A 22223-nucleotide genomic window follows, 5' to 3' on the forward strand; every position below is an offset into this window, starting at 1 on the left:
GATGAAAGAAAGTCATACACATCTGGGATGGCATGAGTGTGAGTAAATGAAAAGAGAATTGTAATTTTTAGGTGAACTATCCCTTTAAGTAGGTTTTTGAACTAGGTCTTTAAAACCAACATACAACACCTCTGCTAGAGAAAACACAGATTTTTGTAATTGGACTTCAGACTTAAAACCTCATAATTACTGAACTATAGCTCTTATGACAACTAGCCCAAATTTCCTCAATTTAAAGTGACAATGCTAATTTTATAACATGTCAAAATTTTAGAAAGACTAGTTGCTAAGGAGAAGTGATATTACATTATATAAACGTAAATCGTAACATATCTGTTTATAACATCTCATAGGTCAGGTCATGAAGCAAAGTGAAATCAATATTTCTAAAAATACCAGTGCATGGTACATAAACAGCTACAAAAGCCTAAAAAGGACATTATGATCTTCAGTAATTACAAACTTTAATAATTTAGGCAATACTATCAATATTTCCTCATCAAATAACCCATTTACACATACGTTTTATATGTAGTTTTCAGGGTAATGTCAGTAAACTCTGTATTCGCCTCTTTCCAACAGTACTGTAACTATTGGCATTGGTCCTGGTGATGTATTTCCATGGTAACGTATAGACTAGTTATTTATAGTATAAAACACACCTACTCAAGCAGAGGGAAGAAAAGTGGGGGCTATTTTCATGTTTGTTTTTGATACAACTTTTAAAGAATATATATATATATATATATATATATATATATATATATATATATATATATATATATATACACTGTACATATTAATAGTAATCTCAATGATAAAAAATAGTTTACTCAGCTTAATCTTGAGTTTTACTATTCTTACTAGTTTTAATTAAGTTAATGTCACTCTCTAAATCCTGAAGCTGTCATTACTAAAAACTTTTAAGTGGTCCTAATTAAACAGTACTTGTACATTTTGGAATCATAACTCAAATACATAAGTTCTTTAAACTTCGGCTGTGAGTACTACTAACTCAAAATTACCAAGTACAAAATCGCGGCTGAGTGTAATACCCATAAACTCTTGCACTTGAAATAAATTGTTTGTTTTGTCAAAACAAGGGAACTTATGTAGTAAATGTTTTTTTTTTTAATTTAAAAGTGGATTTAGTTTACATTTTTATGACTATTGTTGTTGTTTTGTTTTTGCTGGTTGATAATTGAGAATTTGTGAAGTCATCATGAGGGTGTTTAGTGTTTCCTCAGGTGAACTTGGAGCCTGTTAAGTTTAAGCCATTCTTCTCTACTCAATTGTACTTTACAAAAGTGCAGATTTTTGGGCACTAAGAATTACTGAGTAGACTCCAGTGTGCCATATGGCTAATCTAGTCTAGAGTCTAGTCATAATTTCCCTTATACTGTGTAAGACAAGTTATAACCCAATATAAATAACTAAACCAAATCATCAATACTTTAATCATTGATGAGTTAAGCTTCCTTGTAACTAGTTAAAGTTACTTAAAAAATTAAGTTCTGTTTACTTGAGCCAAATAAATAAGTTTACTTAGAAAAAGCATGCAAACCAATTGCCTTGAAAAATCTAAGTAAGGTCAACTAGTTATATATATATATACATACACAGTACTGGTCAAAAGTTTTGAAATACTTACTCATTCTTTATTATAATTCTTCTTTTTTTATTTTTTCTAAGTCATCAAAACTATGGAATAACATAAATGGAACTATGGGAATTATGTTGTGACTAAACAAAATCCAAAATAACTGTGTTATATTTTAGCATCTTCAAAGCAGTCATCCTTTGTCTAGAGTTTGCAGATATGTACTCTTGACATTTTCTCAACCAACTTCTTGAGGAATCACCCTGAGATGCTTTTTAAACAGTATTGAAGGAGTTCCCATCTATGTTGGGCACTTATTGGCTGCTTTTCTTTATTATTTGGTCCAGGTCATCAATTTCAAAAATGTATGTGTTAACAAATAACATTATAGTCAGTTTATAATATGGATCCATGTTTTCAAGTGGATGAAGATCTGGATGGGCCACAGCCCAATCTGCCCATACAGATGAGCCACTGTTTTTTTATCAAGATGTCTGGTCACAACACCCCTAAATGTTAACTGAAATCAATCAAATGTTTCTTTGACCTACCGCTGAATTCTCAGTGTTTTGTTTTCATGTAAAACAGAATCAAGCACTCCTTAGCAAGATGCCTTGTTTTTGTTGTTTCCAGAATTGTATAATTACTGATTTCTACACTTCAATTGCACTTTTCAATTGTATCTGGTTTAAAAAAAATATTACAGTACATAATAAATAATAAACAGACACGGTTCATGAGAAAAAAAATGCTGTTTATTAATATAGGCTGAACTAATCTCCATAACACATGGTAAGACTTTCTCGGCGCAAGTCCTCAACGATCACATTCTTTTAAGGGTAAGGATTTTTTTTCTTTAAAAGCCAGCAACATTGTTAAATATCAGTACAGTCAAGTTCTTAATATGTCAACAAAAAAGGAAAAAATAAATCCCCATTCCCAATCCCACTTCATTACAACCCATCCCAACACTTCAATGTCATGGATTGGCATAAACCCACAGTGCTTGGTTGATGATGATCCTTGGTTGATAGACACAGAGCATGAGGATTTAAATGAATACTTACTCACATGAAACCTCTTACAAAGATACTCTAAACAAGTATATGACAACCCCACCCATCAAAAAAAAAAAAAAAACCTTGTAAGCATAGCATGTCTGAACATACTCTCCCCTAAAACTTGTGCATAGATTCTTAATCCTTTCACAACTTCTTTCCTCACCATTTTGTCTTAAAATCTAGATAGAGTGTTTACATGGAGTATTTTCAACCCACACTCAACAACTAGTAAAAACAAATCAGGAAAAAGATCAAGTCCTAGAATGTGTGTTCTACAATTCTCAGGCCTTTGCATACAGGCCTCTGAATTTCCTAAACAAGAAAAGACCAGAGGATGAAATATTGAGCATCTTTTACTGGACCTGGCTGAGAACCATCAGACAAGTTAAAATCAAACAGTGGCAGGTCCTTCTACAACTTAACCAATAATCACAACTGTATTTGTTTGTAACACATAGATAAAGACAAATGTATTTTAAATGGAAAGTACTCTACTTCAAGAAATATAGCACACATAAGATAATTTCAAATCTGATATTTGGTAAATGTGTGTCTGCTATGGATTCAAATTCAAAAAGACATTTTTAAATCCATAACCTTCAGTGCTTAGAGCCCCCCCTCCCCCTCTTTTATTAATTTAATTGTTAAAGTCTCATGATAATCATAATTTTAAATGGAACTCTGGACCTCTAATAATCCTGAGAAAATTTCCAAGTCCATTGTTAGTGCACAAGACGGTGACAGAACATTTTTGCTTTTACAGAAACAAAAATGTAAAGACATTTAGGCATCAATTAATCCAATAGCAATAAGAACAACAAAGTAATTCAAAAGCAAAATACAACAACACTGAAACAATCCCAGAGTTCAGCAAGTAGCACACATCTTCATTTGAAAAGTGTAGTATTATTATTATTATTTGATGGAAGCTGTAATTGTCTGTAGGGTTTCTTACATTCTTGTAATTCCTTTTCTCTCCTATTTTTTTCTTCTTCTAATTTTAGACAAATCACTTTGTAAATGGCAGATAGAGTAAGAATGTCAATAACTCGCATCTGGACATCTTTTCTGTCTATCCATGTATGTAACATCTGCTTCTCAACTTTTTCTTACTATGGCAAAATTTCAGATTATTATTATTTTTTTTCAATAATTCTATTTAAATGACACAGCACTAAAAAAAAGAAAAGAAAGAAAAAAGACTTGGAATTATCTCACAATAAAAGCCACTATGAGGATACAATTTTACAGGTTTGAAACATTTTAAGAAAAAAAAAAAATCCATTTAGTCCTTGAGTAAACATTAACACGTGAATTGTCATCATATCCCCTACATTTTTTTTTTTTTTTTTTTTTGATGGGTTGAGCCAGGGATTCTAGATAGTAACCATGTCAGAACAGTTTTCAAACACATAAAAAAAAAAAAAAAAAAAAGCAAACAAACAGACAAACTCAGAAACAGTACAACAAACTAAATGGATCACATCTGTAGGTAGCCGTGCCTGACAAGAAGCAGTATCATTAGAAAGCACACGTACAGAAAGAACCATTAAACCAAAACCATTCAGAAGTACATTATATATTTTCTTAATGTGAACAATGTTAAACATTACAAGCATGTTATCAACTACCTTAGAAGGGTCAGTCCCAAACTAAAATTTGAGAGAGTAAGCGAGAGAGAGAAAGTGAAAAGAAATTCACATTTTGTTATTGGCGCAATTTAATTCAAGTATTGGTAAAGATATTCCTCTTGATATGTTTATAATTTTTCTTTCTTTACCTGGAACAATATAATTAAATATTGATTATTAAATTTAAGCTAATACCAACATGCATTCTTCGATAAGTTTGTTCAGGTCTATCATCAATCAAACCTTTTCCATTGGGCAAATTATCAGAAGACATATTCTAAGGATCAAGGTCTATTGCTTATTTCAAATTACATTTTGCCCAGTGGTTTCAAAAGGGGATTTAGCGATCTGATAGCATTTTTCTACATGAGCAAGCGTGATAATACACAGGATAATGTTTAGCTGTAGTTATAGTTTACCCATGCTGGTGTCACCAGAGACTTCCTGTGATGATTCACTGTTTGGAATTACAGCCACATTGTGGTTCACTTTCAGTCAATTGTGAACGAGTTGGGAAAAAGGCAGTTACACACACAGGCAACAGTGATTCATAGCCTGTTGAAATGACTTTTCCCAAGAGGAAAAAGGTTAATTTATACAGCACAATGGCCTGAAAACAAACTGAGACGATTTGAGATGGAAATGTACTCTTCAGGGGCCTGTTTTTTTTTTTTTTTTAAACAAACAAACAGTTAATACAGCATACACAAAAGGCACTCCAGTTTGCTGTCAACCTGCAGAATAAGGGAAGGTTAAACTGGCAAACAGGAGGTTATAACAGTAAGATGTGCAGTTTTAATTGTTACAGAATAATTTTTCCCTTCATTGTTTAGATGTTTTTGTCAAACTTAGAAAAGATATTAAAACGCTACTTAATTTTTGGTATTCAAAAAAAGTACCAGGGATTGTTCATTACCTGTAAGCCTTGAATCCCCAATGCTATTAAAGTTATCACTTTTTTTATATATATATAAAAGGATTCTTCCAATGCCAGCAACAGGATTATCACAATCAGCTTGAGGTCTTATTTTCTAACAAATATCCTCTACCCCCTTAACCCAATCCCACCTCAAACACACAAGAAACTTCAAAGTGCCTCCAAACAGAAGTGCTCTTAAACAAAACAAGACATTTGGACAAGAAGACATGGAATTTAAGATGTGGCCAAATTCAGTCAGAGATGCCACAAGTGTACTGTATATATATATAATTGTATACATTGGCACGTGAGACCATGAGGGAAAAATTGCAACGCAACCAGCAGCAGAGAGGTAAGATAAACAGGTCCCTGTTATTCTCTTCAAAACTACTTCAAAATCTGAAAGTCTGATGACTCTGCAACAGTCCCTGTTCAGAAGGATTGAGAAGACCCATAATAAGCCATCATCCTAATTTTATTGTCCCACTGATAAATATCCTTTTGCATTTCTTTAATGAATAATTTGTAAGTCTTATACACGCTATTTCGTGTATAAAATGGCTTACAACAATAATCTTCATTTTTATTAAAGATAAATTTAGTATATCTTGTCATGCCCTGAGATTGTATTGAAATTAGGTTTATCAAATTCAGCAGAATTAACACACAGGTCTCCCCAAATAAAACTGTATTGAGCTGACTTAGTGTCAGACAACATCCTAATTTTCATAAGGATGACAATGGCCTTAAGAATTCAGTAAGGTATGGGAGGACAGCGAGATATAAAAAAAAATCCTTTCAAAGCCACAGATTGGCACTATGTTTCACAGGGCGGACATTACATGCCCATCTTCTCTAACTTTGCATAGTAACAGCATTGAGTGATGTAGTTAAAGAGCCAGTGGCAGAAGGAGTCTGTCTATTGAAATACTGCTCATACAGGGCATCATTGAGGCCACAAAAGAGAAAGTGGATGTTAGCAGCTGAGTTAGAGGTGGGACACCCAGGGTGAGGTTACATGCGCACAGACACGCATATAAATAAAAGAGCCCCTATTCTAAATGACCTATGATACTATAAGTAATTTGAAACACTGTTAACAACAAAATAAAAGACTTTTGACATGTTGTGAAAGAAAAAAAATCGAATATGTCCCAAAGCATCGATCGTCGTTTGCATTCGTAACAAAGGACAGGTACACAAAGGCACCTTTTTTTTTGCAGGCAGTGAAAGACCACTGCATGATGACCAACAGAAAGAGGAAAAAAAGCTCAGAACACATAACACAACACTGGCTATTCCAGAGGAAGTGAGTTCATACACAAGGGCTGGTCATTACGAAGTGAGAGTCTTCTGAGGTGTGATGTAATCCAGAGAGTTTTGGCTTTAGCTGTGTGGCTAGGAGCACTAAAATCACAGGAGGGAACATTCCATGATCCATAGCTAAGTGTTCACTACACAAAGATGAATGATAATGACGGCAAGTTCTATATCATTTAGACAACTTTACTGTCCTTTACTGATTTCCATTGTACTAGGTGCGTGGAGGGAGTTGTCGCTATGGAGAACCAACGTTCCCCAATCCATTTCCACAGTTCACAAAGAGGCACCAAAACGCCACACAGCTAGTCAAACAGGGTCCTCCCCACACACCTAATCCAGGTGGCTCCTCCTCCAGACAAAGTAAAGGCTTACGACAATTTCAGAGTAACAATAACATTCACTTTGATAGAGTAAGGGGGAAAAAAGTTCAGATACAAAAAACATACATTGCAAGTTTTTTCTGATTGTAAGTGTTGTGAGTTTTGTCTTGCTCTTCCCTTCATTATGACATTTTTTATATTTTTCACTCAAGTTTCTGGACCAGAGAGGAACAATAAACAAAAAGCATTTTGAATACCAGTGAGGTACAAAAAAAAAAAAAAAAAAAAAAAAGTTGCCATAAGAAGTCTTTGTAAAAATGTTTTTTGTATATATACGCTCCATTATCTGATTTATTGGCTTCATAGATGGAGCATCACTCATGTAATAAGTGCTATGATAATACCCCTTTAAGAAGAGACATAGAAAACGTAAGTGTCTTATGTTTGCACCAAATGCAAGGATCTCTTATTATGTACTGCATTAAGAGAAACCCTTTGTATTTGGTATTGTGCCTGACTCCCGTGCCATGTCTCTACACTCTGGACAACATTTCTGTTTGGTGAATAAGTGGCTGGGAGACTGCAATCCCATACAGCATGTCTTGTCAAGTTTCAAACCGCATGGAGCGATATTAAACAGTTCTCTCTTTTTCCACAAGAATACCGAACAGCCAGTAAGCCAGACGAACAGACAGGCTAGATGGAAAAATTTGTCCAAAGTTTAAATTCTTCAAAAGTCTTCAAAAAATTCTTAAGTTTCAGTAAGCTTCAGTGTGGACGGAAGAGAGGGTCTCTGGGTTCTATTGCACAATGCATCAGAATGAGTTTTCTTCTCTCTCTCGTATGTCAATAAAATGTACGCCCAGATACACCAGAGAGTAACTGAATAACTTTTGATTGATTCAGCACTGCAGTCCATTAGGTACAATAAAAAAAAGCCTCCACTGAGTGTTAACAGTGGTTATGTACTCGCAAACAGATGCTTGATCAAGTTCCAGCAGACAAACATTCATTCATCTACATCAAAACTAGACATTCGGCTTATTGTTTTAAAAGAACACTTATTTTGAAAATGGCGCAGGTAAAATAAATCATTGAGCAGTGTAACTCCCTTTTGTAAAACTAAAAGAATAATAGAAAAAAGATCATTGGTGATTAGTCATGCTGACAGGCCACTGCTTGGAGTTGTTGTTGTTCTCATTTGCTCTGGCCTATTTGCTGGCTCAGAAACAGAACTGTGCAAGATACAAAGTATTTCTTTGTTGTTGGTGGTGGTTTTAATAAAATAAAAATGTCTGATGAGGACCTGGGGAAAGAGAGCACTTGTGGCTAATATAAGTTCTGAAGAAACAATGCAATCTTTAAAATGTAAAGTACCAGGAATAATCCAATCAGTAGAAAGGTGTCATGAGGTCTCACTGTGTCGCTTTAAGAATGGATGCCGCTTTGATGGCAACACTTCTGAGCAAAAACCAACTTTGGAAATGATCAAAAAAGAGCACCCAAAGGCTTCTGCTTCTATTGATTCTTGCTTCTCAAAATATCTGAACACTAAGAACAGGATCCCACAAACATAACAAACAGTTTGAAGACATAAAAAATATAGGACCAAAAACAGCAGTTGGAGGTATGCAGCTTCATCTCAACCTAATCCTCCGTCATTACAGCTCCAAGTGATTATCGCCACATTGATTCGCTTGGGTTTTACTCCATTAGGTCTCTTGACTTTGTCATATTATGATGGCCGTTCACAAAAAACCTACATGTTCTCCCCGCTTAGCAAGTCTTCCGGGAGCAGAGTGTTAATTGGAATGGGACTTCCGATGACCCTGGCGTCGTCTCCATTTGGGGGAGCCCATAAACTGGAGTACTGCTGCACACCACCCCACAACATGTCCCCTCCATTTCCAGTGCTGTTGTTCCCACTACGACAGACTGCCTTATTACTTCCTCCACCCCCACACCAAAGTCCAGTAGGGTGGCTGGAAGCAGGGTTGCCCAACCGGGGTTGATTGGAGCCTGGTGCTGGGCTGGCCTGCCAGCTGTTGGGGGTGGGAAGGGACTGGCCCTGTGCAAAGAAGCGATTCACATCCTCCTCACCAGCAAACTCTGCCAGAATGGTAGTGTTACCCAGCACACACCTTAAGAAGTAGAGAGGCATTCAAGTATTAAACATTTTCCCTTTATTGACAGCACAAAATATCAGTATGAGAAAGACGTGATTATTAAATACATGCTTGACTGAAGTGCATTGACATGGTTTAGGAAAAATGAAGAAAGACTGGGAGCTGTTCAGGGGCTTTCTCCAAATGAAATCAGAAAATAATGCAGCAGAAGATGGAAAAATGGAGTAAAATTGTTTCGTAAATCTGTTTTAGTCTTACATGTGCAACGATTTCTGGGCTTTGGTGGCCTCCTCCTTGGAGCTGTAACGTACCACAGCATTTCCTTGTGTCAAGTTCAGATGGAAGGTAATGAGAGGACCATGCTGCATGCACAGAGTCCGTAGGGTGGAGCCGTCAATCTGAAACACACAGAAACATTGTTTTTTTTTTTTTACATACAAACAACCTAACAACCCACTTGACTAAAAGTTACTTGCAAAACTTAACAGAAGTAAAAAATAAAACAACATAATAATAAAATAAAATAAACTAATATACACAAATATTTTTATTTATATACACAAAGTTTGAAAACTCATGTGGTACTATCTATTTGAGAAAGGTTTACAAAATTATGTTTTTACAATATGAAAAAGTCTTTGCTCTATGCACCTGAGGAGTAAGGTTCCTCAGCACCAGCCAGCTGCTTGCCCTGCTGGCACTGTCAGTGCTCCAGGTTCCCCCTTCTACAACAGACAGAATATAGAGACACATATTAATACATCAGGAAGTACATTTGGTAGTTACACTAAATTCTTAACTTCTTTCCATGTTCATCTCTTATCTAAACACACAATATTGGACAGAGAGAGTGGGGTCTGATCATAATGTCAGCCACATTACAGCATGTCCTGGAGTAGTCAGGTATATTGCTTTGCAGGTAAGTACAACACTGGTGGACTGAAGATTTACCTGAGGAGTAAGAGCTGCGCCAGCCCTGGCTGAGGCCAAGTGAGTTTCCACCCCAGGAGGAAGAGGGCTTGGTGTTTGTCAGGCCTGGAGGGGGACGAGAGGGGGCACTGGAGTTACGTGTCCCAGGGGCAACCTTCCATAACTCATGAGACAAAGAGGTCTGTGTGTGGGAGATGGGACCAGGTGACCAGGTGGACTTCATTTCCAAGAGTTTTCCTAAAGAGAAGGATAAGAGGAAGAGAAAGGGAAATAAACAAAATCAATAACAGCAGCAGCTAAATTCACCTTCCATCACTGCCTGTATCACTCTACATCATAAATCCAATCTTAAAATGTATTTCACAGAATTCCTCAAAAGCTACATTCACTATAAATCAATGTTCACAGAGAGACACACATAACACCTGTTTTAAATAAACGCCTGTATTAAAAAGCTACAAAGTTGCAAATATTGTTTATGTCGCTGACAGTGATCTACATTAAAAAAACTATGCATTTTCAAAATAATAGAGAAAGAAGGAGAGTGCAGGTTTAAGAAAAACCTAGTCTTACACACTTGGGGCTTGGAACCTCTCAAAGTTTAAGGATAGGGGCAAGATAAAGGTTGAAGGTAAGCAGGTCTAGGTGAGTGGAGTGGGCCATTAAGGGGAGGGCTGTACCTGCATTGTCCTCATCACTCTCATTCTGAGAGGACAGACCGAATGAGCAATATTCACTGACCGGTCACTTACTTGAGGACAACTCTGAGTTGGGGATGAGGCTATAGTAAGTAATTGTCTCCAGTGGAAAGCAAAAAGGGGCAGTTATACAGGGGCAGTTTAGTACGTTATACTAAAGTCACTAATACAAATCAGATTTTTTTATTTATTTTTTTTATAAATGTTGACCAGCTTGGATAAAAAACAAAAATATATATATATTTAAGATTTTAGTTAAAAAAAAAGAATAATAATATGGTCCAACTTCAGTTGCACCCACTGTGGTACCTTCTCTATCAATTCTCCCTCACCTCCAGACCTGTCACGTAACAGGTATCGGTTCACATCCTGTATGTTAGTGTTGATGGTAGGACCACTAGGAACACTTCCTGGGGTCATGTTGGGGTCATTCTCAGGGTCAATGTTCTGCAGACCCTTCCATGGCACCCCAGGGCAGAACTCTGATAGAAAACAAGACAGGTGAAAATGTACCACTATATATGGTAAATTCTGTTATATTTAAGATGCAGAGATAACATTTAATCGGGTGCAGGGTGCAGATTGATGAATATTCCAAATAACAAATGTTCCCTCTTTTGTTTTTGTTCCTGCTGAGCAAATCCTATTTCTGTTGGGCAGAACCTATGGCCACCTGAGCAGAAAAGTATATGCAGTTAAAGTCCTTAGCCTGACATTTAATGGTAGAAAACCTTCCCTTTCTTAGGTCAGTTAGGATCACTACTTTAATTAAAGAATGTGAAATGTCAGAATAATAGTAGAGAGTATGATTTATTTCAGCTTTTATTAGTTTCATCACATTCCCAGTTGGTCAGAAGTTTACAAACACTTAGCATTGCTTTGAAATTGTTTAACTTGGGTCAAACGTTTTGGGTAGCCTTCCACAAGCTTCTCACAATAAGTTGCTGGAATTTTGGCCCATTCCTCCAGACAGAACTGGTGTAACTGAGTCCTTACTCGCACATCCTTTTTCAGTTCTGCCCTCAAATTGAGGTCATGGCTTTGCGAAGGCCACTCCAATACCTTGACTTTGTTATCCTTAAGCAATTTTGCCACAAATTTGGAGGTATGCTTGGGGTCATTGTCCATTTGGAAGAGCCATTTGCGTCCGAGCTTTACTTCCTTGCTGATATCTTGAGATTTTGCTTCAATATATCCACATAATTTTCCTTCCTCATGATGCCATCTATTTTGAGAAGTGCACCAGTCCCTCCTGCAGCAAAGCACCCCACAACATGATTCACGCTTCACGGTTGGGATGGTGTTCTTCGGCTTGCAAGCCTCACCCTTTTTCCTCCAAACATAACGATGGTCATTATGGCCAAACAGTAACATTTTTGTTTCATCAGACCAGAGGACATTTCTCCAAAAAGTAAGATCTTTAACCCCATGTGCACTTGCAAACTGTAGTCTGGCTTTTTTATGGCATTTTTGGAGCAGTGGCTTCTTCCTTGCTTAGCAACCTTTCAGGTTATGCTGATATAGGACCAGTTTTACTGTGGATATAGATACCCGTTTCCACCAGCATCTTCACAAGGTCCTTTGCTGTTGTTCTGGGATTGATTTGCAGTTTTTGCACCAAACTACATTAATCTCTAGGAGACAGAATGCATCTCCTTCCTGAGTGGTATGATGGCTGCGTGGTCCCATGGTGTTTATACTTGCGTACTATTGTTTGTACAGATGAACGTGGTATCTCCAGGCGTTTTGAAACTGCTCCCAAATTAAACCAGACTTGTTGAGGTCCAATTTTTTTTAAATTTCTTTTGATTTTTCCATGTCAAGCAAAGAGGCACTGAAGGTAGACCTTAAAATGCATCCACATGTACACCTACAATTGGCCAATTGCCAAAAGACTTTCCAAGATGTTTAAAGGCACAGTTAACTGTGAATTGTGATATAGTCAGTTAAAAGTGAAACAATTTGTCTGTAAACAATTTGTTCGAAAATGTACTCGTGTCATGCACAAAGTAGATGTCCTAAATTACTTGCCAAAATTATAGTTTGCTAATATGAAATCTGTGGAGTAGTTAAAAAAATAGTTTCTTAACTAATTTAGTAACCTAAGTGTATGTAAAGTTCTGACTTCAACTGTATATATTGCTTCATGTTTTTTATTATTCAGGTGCATAGTCATAATAATAAAGAAGTAGCCAAAGTATTAAGTAAACCAAGAACATAGTAGGCTAATAACAACAAACAAATAAATAAAGAGCAGTCAGTGGCTTTCTTTTCAATATTTTTGTTTGATTAATATTAACAATAGACGCCGGCACATCTATTAGGCTGCATTAGTACATTTTCACTGCAAAGTCTTATGCGCAGATCTAATATTTTGACACATACCTGATTTGTTGCACCTGTAATACTCATTGTTAACAATAACATTAATAAAAAATTTTTTTAAACTTTAATATGCTTACCTGGAGGCCAGTTAATATTAGAGCCACTAGATATTTTCTCACTGGGACTTTTGCCATGTGTCCAGCTCTCTGAAGACACCAAGGTGCTGGTCGGGGATTCACAGCTTGACATAAGATTATATGGGCTGAAAGAATCCACCATTCCGGTCTTTCTGACAGGCACATGGGACTGAACAGCAGAGATTGCACCTGAAACAACAACATTTTCCTTAATCAGTATAATAAAATAAAGACTTCATTAAAAACTTCAAATAATCATTAAATATTTAGAGAACAAGCTACATAATCTCATATTGTGCTGCATGCTTTTTGCACTGTTATTTTGCATAGCTAAGGAAATTCAATTTTCAAAGACATCAAGATTACAGGCTTGAGCTTTTGTCCTCAAATGAACTGCTATGAACTTTGTCTGGAATTGCTGTTCAGGCAAGGTTCACTAAGAACAAATGCCAAGGATGGATACAATTTTACAAGGCTCTGCTGACAGAGAGAATCAAATGGAGAGTGGCAAAAATAACTCTGGAATGACTGCAAACACTACACTTGAGAGGGAGTTTAGTCTATCCTTTTTTAAATACACCAATCTGCAGGACAGTTATTGTGACTCAGTGTCAGGAGTCTTTAAAACAAATGTTCAAATTTTAAAACGTAGTGGTTTTCTTATGACTGTCATCACATTACAGATCAGATTGAGTGTTTCTGTTTGCGGGAACACAAAATCAAACACATAATAAGTTTGGAGCAGTGTAAAGAACTGATACCATGCTTATTGAAGTTTGTCTCCATGTGCTGAGTACCAGCCGTCAGGGAATCTATGGAGTTTGAATGAGTCCACTGTGAGAGTCGCGATTGAGGAGGCTGAGGTGGGTCTTTGAGACTGAGACTGCCCACCTCCATAGAGTTTACATTAATGTTTGGGTTCAAGCCAGCTACAGGGGGCGAAAGAGACATAGACAGAGAATGAATGGGATTAAAAGCACATGACGCAATAAACGCAACTAACACTGCTTTAATTACAAACTATTATATGACCACAAGCATGTGCATTTGTGTGCAGGTGTGTGTCTTCATGTAGCTTTTCCCTTACAGAGTGAATAGGGGCTGAATGAGTTTGGAGAAGGTTGCTGCTCTTTGGTCTGCAGGTCAGAGACAGATAGGCCTGAAGTCTGGGTGTGGCCTGTGAATGTATCCAGGCCTGCCTTGCCAATGTTAGGGTGCAGGCCTGTATGAGAGGAGGGTGGAGGCTGCTGCTTCATGAGCAGGGCCTGGGCCAGCTGACGCTGGTGCTGCTGGATCTGCTGCTGCATGTTTGAGATTGTACGTGCAACCTGTTAGAGACAAGGGCAGAGTTGATCATTTTATCGTCATGTGTAAGAATACATTTAGTGCAAGAAAAAATATTTCTTGGTTTGCTAGTTACTTAATAACTCTACAAACATCCCCGGTTTCGTAGGGCCATTTATATAAGTGTGTTCAAGTGTGTGTGTGTCGTACTTGCTGCTCTTGCTGTTTGATTGGACCAGAGACAGTACGCTGAGCCTGCATCATTTGCTGCTGAATCTGCAAACGCTGATACGCCTGACAGAAGGAGAAAAGGAGACAAAGTGTGAAAGAAAGAAAGAAGATGGGGTTGATATGACAGGAGAGAACAGTAGCATGTTTCACTACCCAAGGACAGGCCAGTGGGAAGATGACAATTGCTGTCATGTGGAAACTGAAGAGAAGAAGAGTAAACTGTACGACTCACCACCTGCAGTTGTTGTAGTTGGTACAGCAGGGTCATTTGTTGAGGGTTAATGGGTGAGGTTAAAAGTGCAGGATTCAGTCCAATGTTTTTTGCCGCAAACTGTAAGAGCTGTGCTTGAACCTACCAGACCAAAAAAAATAAAATAAACAAATGCTCTTTTGCCCATCAATGCTCCAAATGCATAACTGAAGCTTTTTAAAATTAACATGCAGATGTTCTCAACTTGAAATGTTAGGGGAAATTGTACCTGAGGGGTGAGATACTGAGGCACTTGAGCACGTAGATTAGGCTGGGTGGAGCCAAGAGGTGGCACTGGTGGCTGAGGGGACGAGGCCTGCTGCTGCATGACCCGAGTTTGTGCTGCTCCATTAGTGCCGAACATTCCATTCTGCATCTGGGGGACAGAGAGAGATGAAAATAAATAAATAAATAAATAACAAATCTAATGCATATACAGTATATACTGTACATTTTGGATGCACAAATTGGCAAATCAATTCCATATCAATTTCAGCAAAAAAAAAAAATCTGAATCTCCTTTTCAATTTAGTGCTAATGAGGGTGCTCTTTACATTAGCCTGAACATGACATAAAATGATCCTAACAAATTAAGTGTTATTGCAGCTCTTTATAAATGCTGAAATGAAAACGTATGCCAAGTCGGCTTTGTGGCTCCTTTTTTACTAAACACTTTTTTGAATTATTTTTTAAAATTGTTTAACCTTAACTTCCAAGTTAATCACAAAACCAGGCTGAGTTTGGAAAGACATACTACTCATTCTACTTCTTGTATATTAGTCTATGGGAGGAATAGTATGAGTAGTATGGTAGAATGCAATTCCGAACTCAGCCCCAGACAATACAGCTGAAAAGATCATGTTCAATGCCTGTGTATGAATTAACATATTTGCATTCTATGCCCTTCACAGATATTTTCACAGTTGTACACAACATTCACCTGTCTGTTGTTCAAGTTTTGCATGGATAGCCCAGAGGAGACCCCACCCATTCCATGGCTAGGGAGGCTGCTATTGGCCAGTGGGAGCTTGAGGCCAGGTGAAGGCATAAACGGTGAGGTTGGAACATCATCTGACAGCCTGCCATCCTGAGAGGATAGAAAATATTAACTACTAATAAAACTTGCCTAGATCAAAGTTCTCTCCACTTCAGTCCAGTCAATTTCCTACATGTATTCATTCATGCAATCAACAAAATTTATTTCAAGTAATATACATTCAAAAGCAAGAATTTTTTAATTAAATATTTTTAGGTATTCAAATATATGGGTTCTATTCTTGTAACAAATCTTAGTAAATCACATTTTTAAGTTTAATTCTGGGCCTGGACTTTTAAGCTTGAGACAAAGCTATGCCTTGTCCAGGAAGGGGGCACAAACCAGTGAGGCGTCTTTGGAGAGGTTTGTGGGTCGGCACACTATGGGCTTGTTTATTCCATTACTGTAGTGCGACATGCCCATCCCCCGCTTGTCAAGTTCAGTTTTCTTCTCCAACAAAGCACCTGAGGAAAGGCAAGTGCATAATCAGTGTTCCAGAATAAGATCAAATGACTCACTGCATGTCTGTCTGATGTCATGAAGAAAATTCAAAAGGAATATACTCACTCATGGCCTGATCCAGATTCATATTGTTGCTCTTAAGTGCTTCCTCTGCAGGATCCTTCTGTATCAGGAAAAGAAAATGAACTGTTAAGGTAAACATAATTTAAATAATAAAAAACAGTCCATGTCTTGTTAATGATAGAAGTGATGAGTCTATACTGAGTAAACAGACTTTAACTTACTGGGAAACCCATATCTGTCAGCTGCTTGATAAGTCTGGTCATGATCCAAACATCATCCTGCTTGTTGGACAGCTTGACCTGCAATGAACACAGAGATAACACCTTAGATAACGGAAAAGACAATAACTGAGGGAAACTAAAAACTAAAACACATTCAAATAAAGTTTTAATTAAATGTTTCTTAACCATGCAGTGAGCATGTAACATAAGGTGTCCATTACAGGATGACCTCAATTACCTTTGGTGGGCCCTTCTTAGATTGACCCCAGGAGCTGCAAGAGGAGTCTTGGGAGGTGGGACTGTCCCACATGTCACCATCATCAGCATCCCACTGGCCGGTGTTCATGCCAATTTCTTCCCCTCCTGATCCCCAGCCATCTTGTACATGTTTCAGACCTGAGAAAGCACAGATGTACAACAATGCTCATTTAGTAACACATGGTCCAAGGCAAAACTGTAGGGGATAGTTGACCCAAAAATGAAAATTCTGTCATAATTTACACACCCTCATGTTGTTCCAGATTCGTATGACTTTCCGTCTTCCGTGAAACACAAAAGGAGATTTTGTGATTTTTTTAAAGAAAAGTAAATATTGACAGAAGTTAGCATTCCCCAGGAAGATCTCCTTTTGTGCTCCAAGATATAAATTTTTTGGGGATTTAAACAACATGTGGGTGAGAAAATGGCAGAATATAATTTCTTTAGGGGAACTATCCCTTTAAAAGTGTGGAAATTGAGCTTTTTCAACCACTAGAGGTCAGTGTTGTTGAACCTGATCATCAAATGGCAACAACAAATAATTTTACATATTAGTTTACATAAGACATTGATCTCAATCTATTCTCAATATATATATTTTTTTCTTTTAATGGGGAGAGTTTATGCATGTAGGGAGAGATCTCTCTTTGGTTTTAAACAGATTTTTTTTTTTACCTTCCTGACAGGGGACTGATCCAGCAGGTGCACTACCTCTGTCATAAGGCCCGCTGGATTTATACAGGCCCCTAGGAGGCTGGCCCCAAGCTGAGGTACCATTATCAACAGAGGGGCTGGAATGAATTGGCTCCTCCCATGAAGAGGGTTCCCTGTTTGGCTGGACATTGGGGCGTTCTCCCCAGCCTGGTGGAATATAAAATATTATCTGCATAATGAATCAACAATCATACACTGAGTTCCAATTATTCATCTCACTACAGAACGGTACAAACAAATGAACACTTACTCTTTAACTGATCATCAAAAATAAGGTAGGAGATAAATGGTGTGAGGTGATCTAATAAAAAGAAGCTTGAGATTGCACAGCATCAAAATAACTTGTAAGTTAATAAGTGATCAAATAATTTGCATACTGACTAAACAATTACATTTATTGCAAACAGACAATACAGTATATTACAGGCTACAATCTCAGAAAGATGAGAAAGAAGGAAAGATTTGACTGTAAATATCTATATACATCATTGTCCCCCAGCATTGCCAGACATGGAAACAAAAATTATTGATAGGGCTGATATTTAGGCATACATGTAGGTTCATCCTAATTGCCTAATGCTTTTAATGATGCTAGAGTGGGCAACCGGTGGCACTAACCTCGACTTTATAGGAATATTTTATCCAAAAATGTAAATTTGTAACTATTTACTCTCCTTAATTTTTTTCCAAACCTGTGACCTTATTTCTTCAGCGGAACACAAAAGGATAGTTGTACTGATCACCTTTTTCCATGCAGTTAGTCCCAATGGGGACAAAGGATTTCAAGCTTAAAAAAGAAAAAGAAAACATTCCACAAAAACAAAATGTGGTCCATAAGACTTGTATGCCATTCTTTGTATTGTCATATCTCTGTAGTCAAATGAGAACTTTCTGTGAGGAACAGATCCTCAAGTTATTATTTACTATTAATTCTACTTTCCAATAAGTAGTTAAATGCTGCAAATGGATCATTGAGACACTGATTTGAGCTCGAGAATTGTATCACTCCGATTCATGATTGTATCATTCAGACCAAACAAATAAATTATTCTGTTATGAAAGCTCACAAACAAAGTAAGGAGCGAATGTCAACATTTTCAGTGAAAAATAAATCAGAAAAAAAAAAAATATTCAGTGAATAACACAAATCTATCGTATGGCTTCAGAAGACCTGCAAAGTCGCAAAAACACTATTATGATACTTTTTGGATATTTTGACATCCTTTTAAAGCTGGAAAGTCTCATTCCCCATTGCTTCTACATAAGTGTTCATGGACACTAGCGGTAAGCATAATTTCTCCTTTTGTATTCCACAGAAGGAATTAATACAGTTAGGAACAACATGAGAGTGACTAAATAATGAAATAAATAATCCATTATCATTTTCAGTAACTCCTGTTCAAAGGACAAAAAGTAAAGAGGGAGAAATATATTTATTCTCTTACCTGGGTTCATCATTGACATCCTATTGTGAGGAGACTCACTTTGATTGGGAGAGCCACTGTTGTTGCTGCCATTGGCATGGTTCTGACTGGGACCTTGGCAATTATGTGGGTGATGATTGTTGTTGTTATTATTTGGTCCAGTGAGGCTGTTACTGCTGCCATTGTTGCTGGTTCCTGGATGGTTCTGGCAGGCAGAGTTATTCCTATCCCACAAGTTTACACTTTTGCTGTAAGCACTGGGGTCACCCCAGGTGGAGGTTCCATCATCAATTTCCATCTTACGACGAATAGTGGAAGGAGATGGTTCCTCCCAGCCTGTGGTCTCATCTCCTGGATCATGTTGGCCTCCTGAGCCCCAGCCAGAGCTGCTCTGCTTCACGGAGTTTGGGCCACTCCATGATCCCATGCCTCCAGCTCCACTGTTGGACTCCTGAATTTTTCCACACCAATCTTGGGATGAACCATTGGAATGTTGAGCATCACCCCAGCCACAACCCTGTGCTGGTGCTGATTTACCCCAGCCTCTGTGGGTTTCTTTCCAGCTGCCATTGTCAGGGTCCCAAGTGGAACTATCAGAGCCATTCTTTCGCACTTCGGAGGGGTCTCCCCACTGTCCACCATTCCCACTGCTTTCCCAACCTGAGATGGTTTGGGGTCTATCACCCCAACCTTGTGTTTTCTTCTGAGAAGTACCATCATCCCAGTTGGGAGCCTTTTCTTCAGAAACCCAAGATTGGCCATTAGAGCCATTGGTGTTGGGATCCTCTATAATGGAATTGCTCCAGCCACATACTGATCCATTTGGAACTTTTTTATTTGCAGGTGGTTCCCCCCATCCACTGTTAGGCTGAGTGGAGGGTGGGACTGATCCTCCCCAGTCTGAGTTTGGCATGCCTCGGTAAAGTCCCTCACTCTTGATCGAGTCCATTCTAGGAGGTGCATTGAGGTTGGGATTGGCACACCGTGGAGGAGGGGGGGCAGGTCCAGTTGAAGGTGTTTTGGAACACCCCCAGGACTCAGTCCCTGATTCATTCTTTTCATCAGGGCTTACTTCCATTTCCCAAACAGTATGCTGTCGGACTGGAGTCTGTCCCCAACCTGAATTGCAGAGCACACGTGGATCCAAGTCTTGTCTTGGGAGCAATGGGGCCATGTCCTCACTTGAGGACCTCTCTCTTCTTTGTGGGTGGCCTTCAATACTGTCCCTGCTGCCCTCACTTACTGGAGTATTAGGGCCCCTGGAACTAACAGGTTCATGGGGGGGACCATCACTGGAATCCCATCCTGTGCCCTCACTGCTTGGCTTTTTGCCCCAATTGCCCCAGCCCCCACCATTGTCCCCACTACTTGCTCCTCCCTGCCCCCAGGAGGAGATGCCAGCAGAATCCCAGTCCTTTGATTCTCCATTTTTGGCATCTTTATTGCCCCAGAAAGCAGTTCCATCTCCACTGATTTTCTCAGTAGGTGACTGACTGAGGTTTCCTCCCCAGCTGTTCACTGGACTCATCGGCTCTGATTTAGTGTTATGTGGTCCATCAGTTTTAAAGTTAGGAGGTTTCATGCTGAAAGATACATTTGTAGGTGACTGATGCTGTTCAGGCATATCCGGGTTGCCCCATGCACAGTCCCCTACAAGGTTTCCATTAACACAACCAATGCTACCATTTCCGTTGGTGCCATAAGCTGGTGGTACTCCTCCTTGGCCACACATACTAAGAGAAAGGGAATTTGGGCAAACCATGCTACTGGGGCCTGATCCTACCCCAGGCCCTTCATGTCCAAGAGCTGGCCATGCAGCAGGGTTGGCACTGGGGTTTAGGTTCAGATTAGAGGAGCCCCAGGTGGACTGGCCTCTACTGCCAATGGAAAAATCAACCTTTCCCTCAGAGTCCCAGTCTTTGGTGGGACCACCCTGACTTGAGACCATACTAGAGTTGATATTATTGCTGGCTTTGCTGACTGGGTAATGACCCTGTTGGCTAGCTCCTGTAGCCATAATAATACTGCTACTGTTGTGGTTGACCTCTGATGTGCATTCAGTTTCCAAGGTGCATTCTTGTGTCTGTTGGCTCTTGCCGTGTGAAATGGAAGGCCAAGCTTCAGTGTCGTTATGGTTAATGATAACTTGATCCCAGTTGCTGCTGCTATTGGTGGCTGGGATGCTCCAATGGGAATTGTCGTACTGGGCTCCCAGGCCACTCTGATGGGGTAATCCTGTAAAAAAAAAGAGGACAAAATATATAGGACATCATATATCATGAATTCCAGTCATAATATTTTAAACATTTCACATCAATAGCAGTGTGTGTGAAGCATCTTGTTTCATTTCCAGGTCCAGCACAAAGGGCAGTTGAGATGGAATCAAACAAAAACTATCTTGTCATCCATCACTCCTTGCTCTCTACCAGGCCCCCACAAAACAAGCTTTGCCACCATCATGTGACAATTATGCTCAGAGTATGCATACTAAAGCAGGATGCACATGTTCACCCTCTCTCTCTCTCACATGCACAAAAGGGAGCTTTACTTCTTTCCAGCTATAATCAATCATGTGCAAGCAGGTAATCGATGGTGTGTAAATTATGGTGGAGCAGAAAGGGGGCATTGATCTGCGATGCAAAAGCAACCGTATGCTCCTAAACCACTGAAAGCATTCCACCAAATCAACGCACACACATATTTTCCACCGCATTTTAAGGGCAAGTGATAGCTAAGTGATTCACGGCTTAAATCAAACAAATATTCCCCAAGAATAATCTAAGGTTTATTTTACATACAGTACATGTTGTCTCATTTACACAGATATTTACTTGGCAGGTGCTTTCTTGAACAAGCATATATTGTATACTTTAGTAATTGTATTTGGTAAAATCAATGTACAGCCTCTTACCTTTAGTGTTTAACTCCATTGGTCACTTTGTAGTTTCATAAAATCAGGATGTGATGGCTTAAATAGATGTGGGGCTTAAGATACCGCCTACAATTGTTCACAGTGCCTCAGAATACAATTCTCAAGCATTTTATCTCCCTTTTCCAGGCAACCTTATCACACAGGGCCGTCAGTCCACAGAGCACTTTAGCAACAGCCATGCAAAATGCCCCTATATTCCAGAGCACAGCACAGATTTAGATATAATGATAAAAGCATTGCTGCGGTCATTTAAGCAATATTGGTGCAGACAAACTGCA

At 38.6% G+C, this 22223-nt stretch overlaps 1 protein-coding gene across 1 annotated transcript in view; it reads right to left on the bottom strand.

Annotated features, from left to right (window-relative positions):
• Positions 1 to 2355: 2355 nt before the first annotated feature.
• tnrc6c2 (trinucleotide repeat containing adaptor 6C2) overlaps positions 2356 to 22223 on the bottom strand; it is a 70422-nt gene continuing 50554 nt past the window's right edge. Inside the window, exons 5-22 of the mRNA XM_052140712.1 lie at positions 19035 to 21248; positions 17551 to 17736; positions 16856 to 17013; positions 16618 to 16695; positions 16439 to 16496; positions 16214 to 16335; positions 15776 to 15922; positions 15065 to 15211; positions 14818 to 14937; positions 14565 to 14648; positions 14158 to 14398; positions 13832 to 13999; positions 13071 to 13259; positions 10941 to 11090; positions 9932 to 10147; positions 9632 to 9705; positions 9239 to 9378; positions 2356 to 8995 (exon numbers count right to left, since the gene is read on the bottom strand). Coding sequence (XP_051996672.1) covers positions 8614 to 8995; positions 9239 to 9378; positions 9632 to 9705; positions 9932 to 10147; positions 10941 to 11090; positions 13071 to 13259; positions 13832 to 13999; positions 14158 to 14398; positions 14565 to 14648; positions 14818 to 14937; positions 15065 to 15211; positions 15776 to 15922; positions 16214 to 16335; positions 16439 to 16496; positions 16618 to 16695; positions 16856 to 17013; positions 17551 to 17736; positions 19035 to 21248 — 4874 coding nt within the window. The 3' untranslated portion in view covers positions 2356 to 8613. The remainder of the gene's footprint in view (positions 8996 to 9238; positions 9379 to 9631; positions 9706 to 9931; positions 10148 to 10940; positions 11091 to 13070; positions 13260 to 13831; positions 14000 to 14157; positions 14399 to 14564; positions 14649 to 14817; positions 14938 to 15064; positions 15212 to 15775; positions 15923 to 16213; positions 16336 to 16438; positions 16497 to 16617; positions 16696 to 16855; positions 17014 to 17550; positions 17737 to 19034; positions 21249 to 22223) is intronic.

The sequence above is a fragment of the Xyrauchen texanus genome, chromosome 13 (genome assembly GCF_025860055.1).
Source record: "Xyrauchen texanus isolate HMW12.3.18 chromosome 13, RBS_HiC_50CHRs, whole genome shotgun sequence".
In the NCBI taxonomy this organism is placed as follows: Eukaryota; Metazoa; Chordata; class Actinopteri; order Cypriniformes; family Catostomidae; genus Xyrauchen; species Xyrauchen texanus.